General features: G+C 36.9%; 1 protein-coding gene across 3 annotated transcripts in view; it reads left to right on the forward strand.

Moving 5' to 3' along the window:
• Window positions 1-14,513, forward strand: part of SPATA7 (spermatogenesis associated 7) — a 33,749-nt gene extending 19,236 nt beyond the window's left edge. For 2 of the 3 annotated variants that reach the window (XM_014249713.2, XM_088057171.1), the window contains exons 5-12: window positions 1,171-1,304; window positions 7,574-8,046; window positions 9,059-9,125; window positions 9,582-9,652; window positions 10,472-10,525; window positions 11,811-11,888; window positions 13,262-13,319; window positions 13,671-14,513. In XM_014249713.2, coding sequence (XP_014105188.1) covers window positions 1,171-1,304; window positions 7,574-8,046; window positions 9,059-9,125; window positions 9,582-9,652; window positions 10,472-10,525; window positions 11,811-11,888; window positions 13,262-13,319; window positions 13,671-14,165 — 1,430 coding nt within the window. In that variant the 3' untranslated portion in view covers window positions 14,166-14,513. The remainder of the gene's footprint in view (window positions 1-1,170; window positions 1,305-7,573; window positions 8,047-9,058; window positions 9,126-9,581; window positions 9,653-10,471; window positions 10,526-11,810; window positions 11,889-13,261; window positions 13,320-13,670) is intronic. The other variant, XM_005520394.3, reaches the window with a different exon arrangement.
• Window positions 14,514-15,311: the final 798 nt, after the last annotated feature.

Below are 15,311 nucleotides of genomic sequence, written 5' to 3' on the forward strand. Positions count from 1 at the left end.
AGTGTATCCAGACAAGGGCAACAAGGCTGGTGAGGGGTCTGGAGCTCAAGTTCTCTGAGGAGTGTCTGGGGGAGCTGAGGTTGTTTAGCCTGGATAAAAGGAGGCTCAGGGGAAACCTTATCACTCTCTACAACTGCCTGAAAGGAGGGTGTAGCCAGGTGATGGTCATCCTCTTCCACCAGGCCACCAGCAACAGGACAAGAGGACAAAGTCTTAAGCTGTGCCAGGGGAGATTTAGGTTGGACATCACAAAGAATTTCTTCATGGAAAAGGTTATCAAGCATAGGAATGGCCTGGCCAGAAAGGTGGTGGAGTCACCACCTCTGGAAGTGTTTAAGAAACAACTCAATATGGCACTTCATGCTGTGATTTAGTTGGTGAGGTGGTGATTGATCAAAGGTTGGACTCGCTATTGAAGGTTTTTTCCAGCATAAATGATTTTGTGTTTCATCTGTGAAACATGGCTGCTCACAATCTGCAGCAACTTTGGTCTGTATTATGTAAGATTCAGGTGAATGATGGCAAACTCATACACAGAAAATTTACCCATCTTTTGGGCTTCTTTATCTGAAGACATAGATATCTGACTCAACTTCTCACACTGCAGATGAGGTCTTGAACTGCAGACCAGTGTGGACTGATAAAAATTCTCCACTCCTGATCAGAAAGTAGCCCTCTTTTTGTGTTCTTGACAAAAACTTGTTTGTTCTGCCCTGGATTTCTCTATTTAGGAAACTCCATATTGTGGGCATGGATTTTTTTACATGTCAGATTTGCTAACAATAAACACAGGGTTTATTCTGAAATACTGGATGAAAGTACAGTCAAAGGAGTTCTACCTGTAAAAAAACTGATAGAGAATTTGTAACTTTTTGAGCAAAATGCTCTGTTAGAAATACTGATCTTGGAAGTCCTGTATGCTGGTGTTTGTTGCGAGGTAAGAAAATTTCAGGAAAGTTAAGACATAACTTCAGCTACCAGCGTATTCTATTAATAATTTTTCTTCCAAGAATAGACACAAATTTTATAACTGCTGTGTGTTGGTAGTGAAATTTATCTCAATAGTCTGACTTTGCTGAGCAGTTGGAAACTACTATAATGTTTGCAAATCACTTAGGGAAGCAAAGAATATTTCAGTTTGGATCTGACCAACTTTGTCTCTTCCCTAAGTTGCTGACCAGCAAAGAAGAGAGAAACTGAGAAAGAGGATGGGCAAGTGTGAACAGAAAATGTGTATGTGTGAAGCTGCCTCTCAATCCTGTTCAAAAGACAATGGAAGGCCACTGCCATCCTCTTTTAAAAAGGTATGTGTTTTAATTCTGTTTAGTAGATACTATCATATACTGGCCCCCAAAGTAACAGCTGATCACTGCTGTGCAGCAGTGAGGGAATCTTTGAAGTAGCAGAAAGTAGATAGGGGTCTTCCTGGCATGTGCCCAACACTGAATGAATGTCTTGACCTTCTGACAGAGATGTTAGGTATTTGGATGAGGAGTGCTTGCAAATACAAGCTCTAATTACCCCTTGAATTCTCTTGCTTTCACCTCAGCTGAAATTCCAGTCCTCTGTCACTCCAGAGCTTTGTACCATTTCTTAAAGCAGAACTCTGTTACCTCTATCCATCCAAGCAGAAGAATCAGGAATCTCACATTTTTTTCCTAATGAAAAGTCCTAGTGGGTAATACATTTTTTATCTACCAGTATACTAAATCATTCAGTTGCATTTCTTGAAAGCAGAAGTAGTGCTTAGACCAAAACACACCATTCTGTACATATATATTCTGCTTACATGCATAGGTTCACTTAGTTTGGCTAGCATTTCATCAAGATATGTGGTGTGTATTTCTAACTAATAAATGTGTAAATAATCCAATAAATTACATTCTTGTTCATCGCTGTAAATGAGCAATTGCAGCTTAAAACAGAATAATGATTTAACTCTGTGATTCTAACAGCATAAGCTTCATACATTGTTTAAATATCTGTAAAGCTAGAGGACATCTCCAAGTAGTACAGCAAACCATCAGTTTCTGTGTGACTGATTTTTGTAGCAGGCAGCCTGAGTGACCTTATTGCAGTGCAGAGAAATAGTGCTTTGAAATTCAATACATGGCTCTCAGTTATGGTTGAAAGCACAGGCATGAAGAAGAAAAGGGAGGAAATGTGATATTTAAAATCTAAATTTTATTTCTGACTAATACCATTTTTGTCCTTCCATGTTATTTTTTTGCAAATTTGGGGCAGGCAAAGTTCTTTAAATTGTTTCATTGCAAAACCAAGTAACATGAGTCTTTAATCACTGCATGAACTCCCAGTTTTAAAATAAAAGGATGCACTGTAACAAAGTGTGGCTTTTTCCTTTGCTTTTCAAAATAAGATTTTCTAAAATTCTACCTGAATTGAGCTGGCCAAGAGTAAGGTTTCTGATTTGAACAGCACTTGGTATTTCATATCTTATGTTCAAGTAATCCTGTTAAGAAATTCTGTCTGCTAATGAATTTTTTAAAACTAATTAATCCATGCCAAAAGTCAGTTGAAGGAGGGCTGTTTCATAGGAGGTTAAATTTTCTCTTTTAATGGTTTGATGTATGCTATTGCCTGACATTTCAAGATCACTTTCAGCCTGTTTTTTGAGATTTCTTTTTTCTGAAGAATGAAAGTTGTGGCCATCTGCTTGTGCATATGAAATACAGATTGGGAAACACCATTAAGTGCTTCTACTCTCTTGTTAATTTTGAATGCAACACACATGTGGCTGTGTGAAATGCCTACTCAAATGCTTTATATTTAAATATTTATTATGCTCTTATGATACCAGCAGTCTGAACATGTATTGTGGTCAAATTAGTTCTGTCATAATGGGAGATGTCAGTGACTAAACAAGGCAGAAGAACCTTCTGAGCATCAAAGAAAGCTGTTTTCATTAGGAATGTTCAGGTTTCCTTTTGGGCTTCATAGTGCCAATCACCTCTTGTGCTGGTTGTTTGAATTAATGCACACTCAGTAATAACCCTAATTAATAACATCGCAGATAAAAGGAGGAACCTACCACATTATAGGATTGATACCCACACACACATGCACAAAATGAAAGAGTGTACCAGGAACTTAGTTTTGAAAAATAGTGATACCAGGCTAGAAACTGAATATATTCATAGAAGGTCCAATTTGTTCACATATTTGTATGAATTTTCTCTAAAGGCAGATTGTCACTTCCTATAGGAGACCTTTGCTCTGTCCAGACAGCAGTGAGCAGGTGCTCAGCTGTGACTTAGAGCAATATTTAAATGGATTTCTCAAGTTAAAAGAATCATACACTCATTTATTGCAAATTTGCAGCTTCTGTATCTTGACAGTGCAGTTCATAAAGCATCTTTTTGATCTCATTTTATGATGGCAGATGAACTATTTTACTGGAAGACCTTTTTCATACAAAACCAAGTTAATTTCAAGATTAAATTAATCTTACTGTAGTTTCAGCAACCCCAGTGAGAGCTGCCTTGGACCTTTTATGTGAAAAACTATTTAGCAACCTTTCTTTTCAAAGTTTGTTTTTTATGAGGCAGCTGATACTTTAGTGGCTTTTGAGCTGGGACACTTAACTTGTAGAAAGAGAAGGTAACTTATAGAGAAGTCTGGATTCTCTCTCTGTGTTACTACTTTTGCCCATCAGATGACAGCAGTATGCTTTGATCTCTTTTTACTGAATTTTGTCTTCCACAGAGTCCATGAAAATTCATTTCAGTTCAATTCAGAGGTCATCTCTCTACATGCTTGCTGCAAAGTACTGTTCAGATTACCCCAATTTGTGACCAAAAAAATTGAAGCATAAGTGCATACTTTATGAAACTTCTTAAAGGAGTTGCTGAAATGTATCAAGTAGATTTGTATCTTTCAAAACAGATTATACTTGGTTAAATCAACAGAATAGATATAAGCAAGATATAAGCCAAGATTTTTTACTCCAAATCACATTAGTTATAGTTCTTGATAGTTCTAATAGCTGAAGCTCAGATACTATAATGGAATTTTTTTAAGAATAGAACTAAATATATTTTAGTAAGTATGCTATTTGTAGGCATGTTTTTGTCTTTTTTGTTTGTTTGTTTCCTACTTAAACATCTGATGTTTTTATAGACAACAGACTAAAACAGAAAGTGAGCATACTTGCTTACAGTTTACTTGCAAAACAGGATAATTTTCTGAAAGTTCAAAAGAGACAAACTGCAGACAAAACAGCATTCTCTGACACTCCTTAGAATCCTTTGAAGTGACATAGTTCCTTGTTCATGATATTATTTCTTTGTCTACTTGGAGTGCACTTCTCCCTGTTTGAGTAGTAAAGTTTTGCCACAGGATAAGGGCTTTGAAAGACATTCTTTTCTCAGCATTTGAATGAGTACATCTCACAGCTGACACGGATGCAGCTTTGGGTTGCAATTCTCCCTAGTCACTAGCAAGCTACTTGGTCTGTTCCACTGAGGAAATATTTGAGAAGGAGAAGATAACTGCCCTATATATAAGGACTGCTTAAATTTAGGATATAGCCATGTCAACCTTGTGCCTTTGTCTTGTTTTCCTCAACTGCTTCTGAGGAACAGAACATGTCATTTTCATGAGGTATAGATAAATTGGTTAATATAGCTTCGTATCTTTTCTTAATAATTATTTTGCATTATGCGGGGAACCAGTCCTCATATGCTCACAAATGCTTCTGCAATCCAATTTATATTGCAGCTTAATGAACTGATTTAGTCACTAAGAGTAAAGCATTTATAAGAATTAAGCTCTTTATAGTATACACTGAAGGGTGTGGAATTAGCTTTTATCTACGTAGGTGGATGCTGAAACTTTCCAGTCTTATCTGTTTTCTATAGTGCTGAGCTACCACTGCAGCTACTTTATATGCAAACAATCTCATTGGTAAGCCTCATTATTCTGCTTGCTAACACAGGCATTTGTTTGGCATTTTAACGGCATGTTATCAGTTCAGCATTTAATTATGCTGTAGTAGTAAAATACAATTGACTCACATGAGACACCATCAAGAAGAGCTTATTTTGCCTCAGCTAACTAAAAAAAAACACCTCTTTGCATTAGGCACCAGCAACTCTGGATATTTTGGGGTACTGCAATAGTTTAGATAGGTCTTACTAATGTGAGAGAAAATTTTTGTGAAGGAAATATATGGTATGACAGCAGTGTGATCTGTGACTTGATTCTCATGAAAAAATACCTGCATTTTTTATATTCCTGTAAATAGCATTTACTGCATGCTACAAAATGTATATTCATCATAATTGAACTTTAATTTAAAGTATTTTTTGAAAGGAAAAAGAATAAAATAGTGTAGATACTAACCAATAACAGTAGCAGTGTTATGAGAAAATGGAGAATTTATACAGTAAGAGTCTATTGCTTAGAATTTTTAAGAACACTTTTTTTAGGGTTGAATGGTACAGTAGAAAATCTGTATATTTTACAAGCCATACTAACAATTATATAGGTTAATACACTACACTGTATCCTACTGATTTACTAGTAATATATTACTATCTTGTACTATCTATTTGTAGCTTAGAATGTCATGAATTTTCAATAAATGTATAAAGATTTCCAGTTTTGGTCAGTGGGGTTTTTTTGTCTCCATGCCCATCCAGTAGAAGACTTCAGAAGTCTCAGGACAAATATTGATTATCTTACAGAATCCCCACAGGCACTTCCTTTTAGAGATGTTTTTGTGACTTTTGTTGGCATTCAGTCTGTTGTCACTGCCTGGTGAGGAAAATCACACATCCAGCCTTCAATTCACATCTTAATCAGCTGATTCTTTTCAAAAAGTGTTCTTGAGGATTTTCTCGAGGTTTATATTTGTGCTCAGGCAATGAAGCCCCATTGGAAATGCGCTGGATCTGTGTTTCAGTGTTATTCTTTCAAAGTAGTTTCCAGATAGCTTAATTGTGAGCTCGGGATAGGCTGCTTGGTGAATCTGTGAATCTTCTCAACTGCCATTATGGTTGTATGTCATAAATAAATGCAGGTCACAGCATATGTGTAAGTCATACCATACTGCATCCACTCTTTCTCAGGCTTCTCTTAGGGCACATGTAACTTCAGTTAATGTAATGCTTCTGCTTAATAGTTTCTACTTGTTTGATAGAAGTATAATAGAGGTGATTGAATCACATACAGAAATCATCTTCCTTTTCTTCCTTTGTACTGGTGTCTCCTTATCTTCCTATTCTTTGTTCAGGTGGTGGAGGTATATGGACAAGTTAATTTCTGTGTTAGCCTATCTGAACTAAACTTTAAGTTTGTTAAAAACCTCAAATGGCCTTAGAAACTGAATTTGCTTCTTTGGAAACACCTCTACGTGCATACATTCTCTTAAAATCTTGCAGCACTTTGTTGCTGATCATGTGGACCTATATGAACTGCTCTAGTGTTAGGAAAGTATGATAGTAATTTTAGAAAGTTAGCTGTTGGTTTTGGATTAGGTTTTCTCAGTTGTTATAATTCAGCTGTTATTTTGCCCTGCTGGTTGCATGGTACAGCAGTGAGATTTTCCAGAATAACACTATCCTCACTTGTCTCCCTCACTGTTGCACTGTAAGCACTGTCTCTGGGAGCTGTGGTGCTGATAGTTTGAATACACACAGTGGAAGTCATCTCTTCTGCATTATACAGTTGAGTGTAACAGAACCTGAATTTCATAAATAGTTAGATGCATGGATGCAATAAATCGGTTTATACAAAATTTTGTTTGCTGATAGGCTTCTGGTTTAATCTTCCAGTTCTGCAGTATGCCTTCCCATGGAGGTTTTAACATGTCATACATAATTTCACTGATTGACAGAATATTCAGTGGTTGGCTACATCCTAGGTAGGAAAATAACATTCAACAGCTGTTTTTGTAAGGTGTTTCAGACACATCATAAAGCAAATTTACAAGTATGCATACCCTGTCCAGGTATTTATACTTTGATACTGCAAATTTTTCAAAACTCTCTCTATGACTGAAATAAAATTTTTACTCAATTGTTCTTTCTAATTTAACAAAACAAACAAACGAACAACCAAGAGAACCAAAAACTCCACATTAAAATGCCACTTGAATTTATTTGTGTTTCTGTCTTACTTGTCTTTGCCACAGTGTCATAATACAATTGAGGAGTAATCTTGAATTTTTAAGCATGGGATAATTACGGATAATATCTACCTTAGTTTGCCCAGGTGGTTTGAACAGAGCATATCCAGATAATTTGCCTCAGTGCAATGATTTCTTGACTTCTGAAAATTTATTGATTAAACTCTTGGTTTGATGTAGCCATAAATATTCTGTAACAGCACCGGTGTTCTGTTACTGAAGAAAACTGTTTGCTTATTACTCTCTTATTTCCAGTGGTTAGGTTTTAAAATCTCCTAGCACTGAGACTGGTGTGAAACCAGTTTGATTTTACAAAAATAGAAAGTTTTTACACAGAAAATACCTCCAAGTTGGTAACAGTAGTAGCTGGGAGTACCATCATAAGCAAAGCAGGTAACTTGGAATGCTGTTTTATTTTTTTTCTAGACTTTCATGGAAGTAGAAGACAATCTCTTCCCCTGTTCTGGGCAGGCACAGTGCCTATCAAAAGCAACATCTCCTTGTGCCGAGCATTGCTTGGTTCACTGCAGTCCCATAAAAATCACCAGGAAATGTTCTCGGAATACAACCAGGGCACCTTACTCAAACTCAAGTATCTGTGTGTCAAGGCCACCAGTTAAACACACTGTACTGTCACGCAGTCACTCCACCGAGAGTTTGGTGAGCATCGGCTGTTCCCACAAGTGTCGAGGACACCACCACAGAGCGAGGAGCGGGGATATCCTAGAGACACACTCTGAATACTTTACTAGGAGCCGGAAACCTTTTACTCCACGCACCTTAATATCAGATGCTAAACCTTTCCTGTCAGACTACAGGTTTTACACTCCTGCTCAAAGGAGGAAGAAAAATCACCACAAGCTGCGTGTGGAAGCTCAAACACAGACTGATATGATCAGGTACAGAGATTGAAACTTTATTTTGAAACTCTGGAATTTAGATGTTGTCATAATGCCTTCATAAAAACAAGATGTTTTGTTCTCACTGCATTTGTATAAAACCAGAATAATTATTCTGATGTTACTCTAGATCTGCCTTAGCAAAAGCTAGGACAGAATGTGATTTTACTTTTTTCACTGGTGCATTTTGCTGTTTTCTTTCTGGAACAACTGATTTAATCTATACAAAGTGGATATGAAGTGCCACTAAATTCAAACAGTGGAATCTCACATGTGCTGGTGATAATCATCCCCTCTCTCTCCCTATGCTCTCTGATGTATATGTTCTGTCTTGTGAAGAATTAACCAATATAAGCATGCAAGTAGTTCCACACGATTGCCCCTGTAGTCTCATACTTTCCAGTCTGTTAATACATCATGCAAATATCCTTTTTTAACTCTTGAATGCAGCTCTTCATTGTTTTTTTGTCACTTGAATTTAAATATCTTCAGATATACCTCATATAAAATATTTTAAACAAAATTAATGTCCTTCTCTTGCATTGAACTTCTTAGCAAATTGAACAGTTCTGATTTAGTTTTGTTTATACTGATACTGCCTTGTAAAGAGAAATATTTTCCCTTTCGTGTCCTCCACGCCTCTCCAACTCCAGTTTTGTCATAGAATAAATTGGGGATTTCCTAAGACTGGAGTTATGATAGCTTTGGCTCTGTATTGCAACTGCTGATTTTCTGGCTCTGGGTCATCTATTTTCCTGATGTACTTTTAATTTTAGGATAATCTCCATTCTTAAGTCTGAACAATCATGTTGAATATTTTATTATCCCCTGCTAATATGCAGCTAAATAATTAATTTGAATCACCTCTGTATCTGGCAGAGATTTTCTGAACTGTTCAGTACTACATTCTGTTAAGGCCGATGAGACATTTCCACAATGGCACTGGTATTCTCATTCTGCATATTTTGAAAGCAGTCTACTTGGGAATCTAATACCTCTCTAAATTTTGTAGCTTTCCAGCTGCAGACAAAACGTGTGTGAGAAAAGTTATGAGTAAACACCAGAAGATCACGTCAAAGGTAATAATGTATCTATCTATCGGTCATCTGGGTACTCTTCCCATACCTGCCACCACCAGTGTGGGGTAATTCACTTCATCACTGCCACAGCAGTGAACAGCTGATCCAGGTGTTCTTCTCTCTATTGCCATGACATGAATTAGTTCCACAGAGGAAAGAGAATTTCAAAACATTGAGTATAAACTATAAGAAAAAACACTGAGGCACATGAAGAGATCTCAAATTTATTTTTTTTAATTGTTTCTATAAGTGCAATATCAGATGTCTGCTAAGGTCACAGATAATTGACTTTCCTGCAGAAGAAGGTATCCCTTTTGTCTGTTTACTCAGAGTTTCTCAGAAAAGACATGGAATTTCTAGGGCTGCTTAATCACAGAGAGTTATTAGATTCATTTTAATGGTAAAATTTACTGTGTATTTGCACTGATTAAGTAAAGATTTTTATTTCTGTTGTAGGCTGAAGATAAAAGACATACTTTGGATGAGCATGGGAGAGGAGTAGGTTGCTGTCAAGCCTCCATCCTAAGGTGCCTGATTTACAGGAGAGAATATTTGAAATGTTACTATCTATACAGCTGGTCCTTAGGCCATAAGTCTTCACTGGCATTTCTCTTTATAAGTCTTCTTCTCACAGGACTTTTGTTGGGTTTTTAATATCAATGGCCTTTCTCAACTTCAAAATTCATTATTTTCTTGTGATAAGTTCCACTGGGAAGCCAGTTAAGGAAGACAGCTCTGAAATATATGAGTATTTTCATAAGAATTGAGTCAGAATTGAGACACATTAATACAGGTGTTAGTTCTGTACATCTGAGCTCACAGACTATACATTACTATAACTAAACACTGCATTGCAGAGCATTTCCCACATCTTTTTCTGGACACTTAATACTGGGATTGCTACAACACAAGAGCAGTGTTGGAAATCAGGCCAGAACCCAAGGGCTCTGAGCTGATTCTCCTGATTGCTGACCTAAGTGTCATGCATGACTCGCTGATTTGCTCTCTGGCCTTTTCATATAAAGGCATTTTTGTCTGAGGGAAAAAAAATGTACTGTGAGTTCAAAAAGCATACTTATGGATAACTGAAATTGAACAGCATCTGAAGTAGTACCGAGGTCTTCTGAGCACTGCATCACGTAAGATGGTGAAATACTCTTGAACCATAGTCTTTTAAGTTTCAGTGCCAGCAGGGGACCTTGCTAATGGAGCAGAGCTTAGGGGTGTTATGGTGGGTGTTTATGCAAAAGGAAATCGTATAATGGCACTCCATGACTCCAGAAGAAATGTACATGCAAGGTAGTTAGAATGTTGTTCTTTTTCTTGACCTCTGATTTTCTGATTAGGGAGACAGCATGCTGTCCTCATAAGTCTTCACTAAAGAGGACTGTCGATACTGAGTAAGTACACTTAAACCATTTTTCTGCTCATTATAACATCAAACTAGAAAGCTTTCTTCAAAACTGATGAACTTGAAATATACAATACTTAAAAAAATTTAAGTGAATCTAAAAATAAAGAAAATTCTTTATAACTTCAGAAGATTGTATAGTGCCTATAGTTTGTTTCCATTTGTTTTTAGGTCTGTAATTTCTGAAGCAAATATTGGCAAATGAAACACCAAATTGAAAGGCAATCTTACCACATTTCTGCACCAAAATTAGATGAAAATTAGAAGAGTTTTGACTTATGTTCAGAAACACTACTAATGCTTCACCAAGTGGCCTTGCAAAAGTCATTTAATTCTTTGTGCTTCAAGACAGGCTTGTGTTTGCCTAACTTTAGGCTTATAATAGAGGTCTCAAATACCAGCTTTAGGTAACTTTCTTGACTATAGAGGGAACCAAAATTAGAATATTTAGGCATGATAACAATTTTTATGTAATTAAAGTCATGCATGATATATTCCATTTTTTATTTTCTGTTTATTAATACTGAAGAATGACTCAATAGAGTTTGATTGGATGCTTTGGGAGACTTAGAAAGATGCTATGAAAAAAAAACAGCACTGAAATATTTTCTTTTGGGGGTTTTCTTTCCTATTGTCTTCAAAGCAGAACTCCAGATTTTTGGAGAGTGTCCGATTTAAGATAATTGGCATCAACAGCTCTTTTAGAGGAATTAAAATAGACGTAAGAGGTGAAAGTCACCTCTCACACTAACAAGATTTTGTACATCAAGGAGATATGTTAAAATTAGTGGACTCTGACAAACAAGCAGTTTAATCATTCTCAGTTTCCATTTAGGACCAGAAATTTTCAGCTGCAGTCATATTCTCTAGAAGCTCCTTTGGAAGCTTTTACCCAGAGCATCAAACTGCAATTGTACACTTTCTTCCCAATTAGCTCCCCTTTCTTGAGTTTTGAACGCTTGCCAAGATTCACTGATTCCCTCGCTTGGGATCTCTGTGCTAATTTATACTACAACAGAAAGTTAGCATAAAGACAAAGCACCATGACTTCCTTTCTAACAGTCTCAGATTTTGCAGGTTTTTTATTATTATCCAGATTGAACAAAAGGCTTCGTTTGTCGTGATAGCCTTACCTTTTATTAAAAAAACCTGCTGATACAAGAACTATGAAATCTTAATGGCCTTTCCTGTGAAGGTGATTAAACTGACTAAAATATTTCATACGTGTTTCTGTGGTAAAGCATTTAACATTGGGGTTTCTATTCTCCCTGCAGAGAAGAGGAGCTTTTATATTTAACTTTCATTGAAGATGTAACAAATGAAATTCTTAGACTTGGCGTATTTTCTAACAGGTAGGTTACAGTTGTTTTCAATTTTGTAATACTATATCAGAAATCCATAAGTAAGGGAAGTAGTGATTAGTAATAATTTCTTTATATGCACAAACACACAACCTTGCTTTTGTTTTGTTTCCTATATTTTTTTGCTTTATGTAAGAAAGGGGAGCTAGGAGATATCCTTAGGTCATCGACTTTGATCTGCTGCTATGTACCATGAGATAAAAGCTTCTGTTAAAAACTGACCTGGAACCCTAGGTGGAATAATATTAAGAACTCATTTTAGTGTGCAACATCTGTTTTTCTAAATAAACTGAGTTACTAATCTTTTACACAACAGGTCCTTTTATCCCCCTTTTGTCCTTCTTCCTGTTCCAGTATGAATTCAGTCTTCAACATGGGTTGCAAGGGTTACATTCTCTTTCAGATAAAGTTCACCAGCTGCTAAATCGGATTTTTTTTCAATATGTATTGGTTATTTCTAATAAAGAACTCTCAATTTATGCAATAAAAATTGCAGTATTTCTATACATATACAGAATATATATAAAAAATCTTAACCTATTTTTGAAATTCTGCATTCAAGGCAGTCTAATTTCATAGTACTCCGATCTTGCTCTGGACTGATAATGTTCCCAGCTGTTTTTTCCTATTCTGTGCATTCTTACTTTTTTTCTTCTAACATCAAGGTTGTCAATGAGAATACTAAATACACCAAGTAAAAAAATCAATGTTCAAGAAATTTTGACAGCAGTCTCCCTCTGGCTCTTTTACAGTAGTTTTCTTTCATTCGAACTCTTCTTGCATTTTTTTTTTTAATAATTTCTCATGTAAGCTAGGTTAAATTCACTTGATGTTCTGGAATTGTGTTCCAGTGACTCTTTACTTAAGTTGTCAGAGAACACTTTCTTTACAGAATTTTTTTTCTCATTCAGCCTAAGAAATGGAAGACAGCTCTCAGGACTGAGGACTTTTCTCTGTATTTTTTTACTGAGTCTGGATTTTATTCCTTCTCTTTATTTATTCTTGTGTACAGCAGCCACTGTGGTGCATTCAAGAGATTTTGGATACTTCAGCATGCCAGTAGAATCACTACTGGATTGTTGATTCCTCCCAGCACATAGGCCCAACAGATCAAACACACACATAGTTGTGCTACAAGTCACCCCACAATTGTCGTGTGCTTCCCAGAACCAGGTCTGCCTGCTGAGCATGTGTCCAGTGGGTTGCTGACTACAGGTAGCCCTCTTCGTGAGAGTGGAATTGAAACAGTCTTAGAGGTGCCATTCAGCTAAGAAAGAAAAATAAAAACCTATAGCCATTAGGTTATGTACATCTGGCAAAAGTTGTTTTTCCTCCTATGAAGTAATTTGATTTTTTATTTGTAGAGTCCTGGATGAACTGTTTGAGTGCTATATAGAAGAAAATAAGAACCGCCTCAATGAGGTATGTGCTGCCCTTATAATAGTCTCTGCATATTATTTAGGTGACATTTCCAAAGAGCAGGGCAAATGCACTGGTGTTTGAGGGTAAAGGTAACCAGAATACTCAGTGGGGAGCCGCTCTCTCTCTCCATAAATGAGATTTGCTCACTCATGGATCATAGCAGATCAGGAGTCACAGGTGTAGTGACAAAGAATGGACAACAGTCAATTCAGTTTGGTGACTGTTTAATTTAGTCACTTGATTGCAAGCAGCCTTCCTTTCCTTCTGTCAGAGTTAAGCCTTGAGTCTGAGCAGTGCTCAGGTGCCATGGGCTGGAGAAATGTGTCACCCTTTTCTCCCTTCACCCCTTAGGGCAAAATGCGCCAGATGTTGGAAGTGCTGAAATCAGACCTCGGCTGTGGCCGGGACAGCGAGACAGAGCTGATGCATGCAGGCCAGGAAGCCTTGGACCCCCTGCATGTGCAGGAGTTTGATGTGCAAGAACAGCTTGAGTTTACCAGTAAAGGTCACAGGGTGAGGAAAGCTACAAAAAGTGAAGAATTCAGTGAGACCACAGAGATGTCGTTAAAGGAACCAAACAAATGTGAATCAATGTCATGGAGCGAAAGGTCAAGGGAGACACAGATCAGGGAGGAGTTTTCAGAAGATACCACAGAAACTATGGATGCTGGGACAGAGTCCGATTCCTGTGGTGTGGAATTTGAAGAACACCCAGGCACTTCACACACCTGTAAGGGAGCTTTAAACTTGATGGCTTGTGACAGTGATTCAGAAGTCAATAAGGAAATTGATGAACTTAAGGAAAACTTCGCAGGGACCCTTCACATTTCACATAAGTATTCATAACAGTAACCAAAACATACCTGTTGAACAGGGATTGAGCTCCTTCTGTGGTGAATTGCCATTTGTCAGCCAGGAGTAAATTGTTCAGCTTACTTTCAGTTATTTCTGTTTAAATCCTACTAAGATCTCTCTAGCAGGATACTATTAATTGGGCAATAATCTCTGTGTAAATTAGACCTTAAAGGATAAAGGGTTGGTTATCAGTAGAATTTTGTATATTTTGCCTATAATTGTATTACTCAAAACAAACTTTAGAATATTAAAGTCAGATTTATATTTTTAGAGCTGTAACAATAAGTTAGGAAATATTTCTTATTTTAAATAAATTAATTGATAGTGTGGTGTGATTGATATGGTCCTGCTATAAAGATCTGAGATTTTGTAGCTTACAAGAATTCAACAATTTAACATAAATTTAACATAAATTTAATATCAAACAATGTCCTCTTCCAGAATGGATAAACAGTTCCACCATGTAGTGTACTATGTTACCACTCACAGAAGCCCACAAGTGAAAAATCAAATTATTTCACAAGAAAATCCAACTTCTAACAAATCTATGTAGATTAATGACTGTAGTTTTTTATTTTCAGTTCTTAACTAAATGAGACTGCTAAGTTCAATTTCTTGTATGAATGGCAGCCATGGCATATCATTGTGCATCAAGCTTTAGTTTTGGAAAAGGACTGAATTGCTTACTGTTATGATGACTAGGACTATCTAGAAGATGCATCGGGCACCTTGTACAGCAAATGAAAAACAGGTGCTGTAGTTTCTGGTTAAAGTTTAAATTGAAGTTAGCACATACATTGCACAAAATCAACCCAAATGTCACTGTTTAATCAGAATACAGCTATTGCCTGACATTCCAGTTGCTGAGCTCAACAGGTTCTGAGGAAATGCTGGCAAGTTACATTGTCTTCTGTAGGTGAGGAACTAGGAGAAGTCTTAGGAACCTGGATAAAGCTTGTCCTCCAAACTTTCCTAGGGTCAGTTTTTAACCTTCCTCCTCCAAGAAGCCCAAGTTGTACCAGTTCTTACGTAACTGCCAGCACCTGCCTCCCCTGTGCCTCGTGAGCATCGACCCAAGTCTGTGACTCCGTCGGCCAGAGGACTCCATTGCAGCTCTGAGTAGCTCCTATAGACAGA

This window comes from Pseudopodoces humilis, chromosome 7, assembly GCF_049639895.1.
Source record: "Pseudopodoces humilis isolate 2021_Gansu_Grassland_sample_001 chromosome 7, ASM4963989v1, whole genome shotgun sequence".
NCBI lineage: Eukaryota > Metazoa > Chordata > Aves > Passeriformes > Paridae > Pseudopodoces > Pseudopodoces humilis.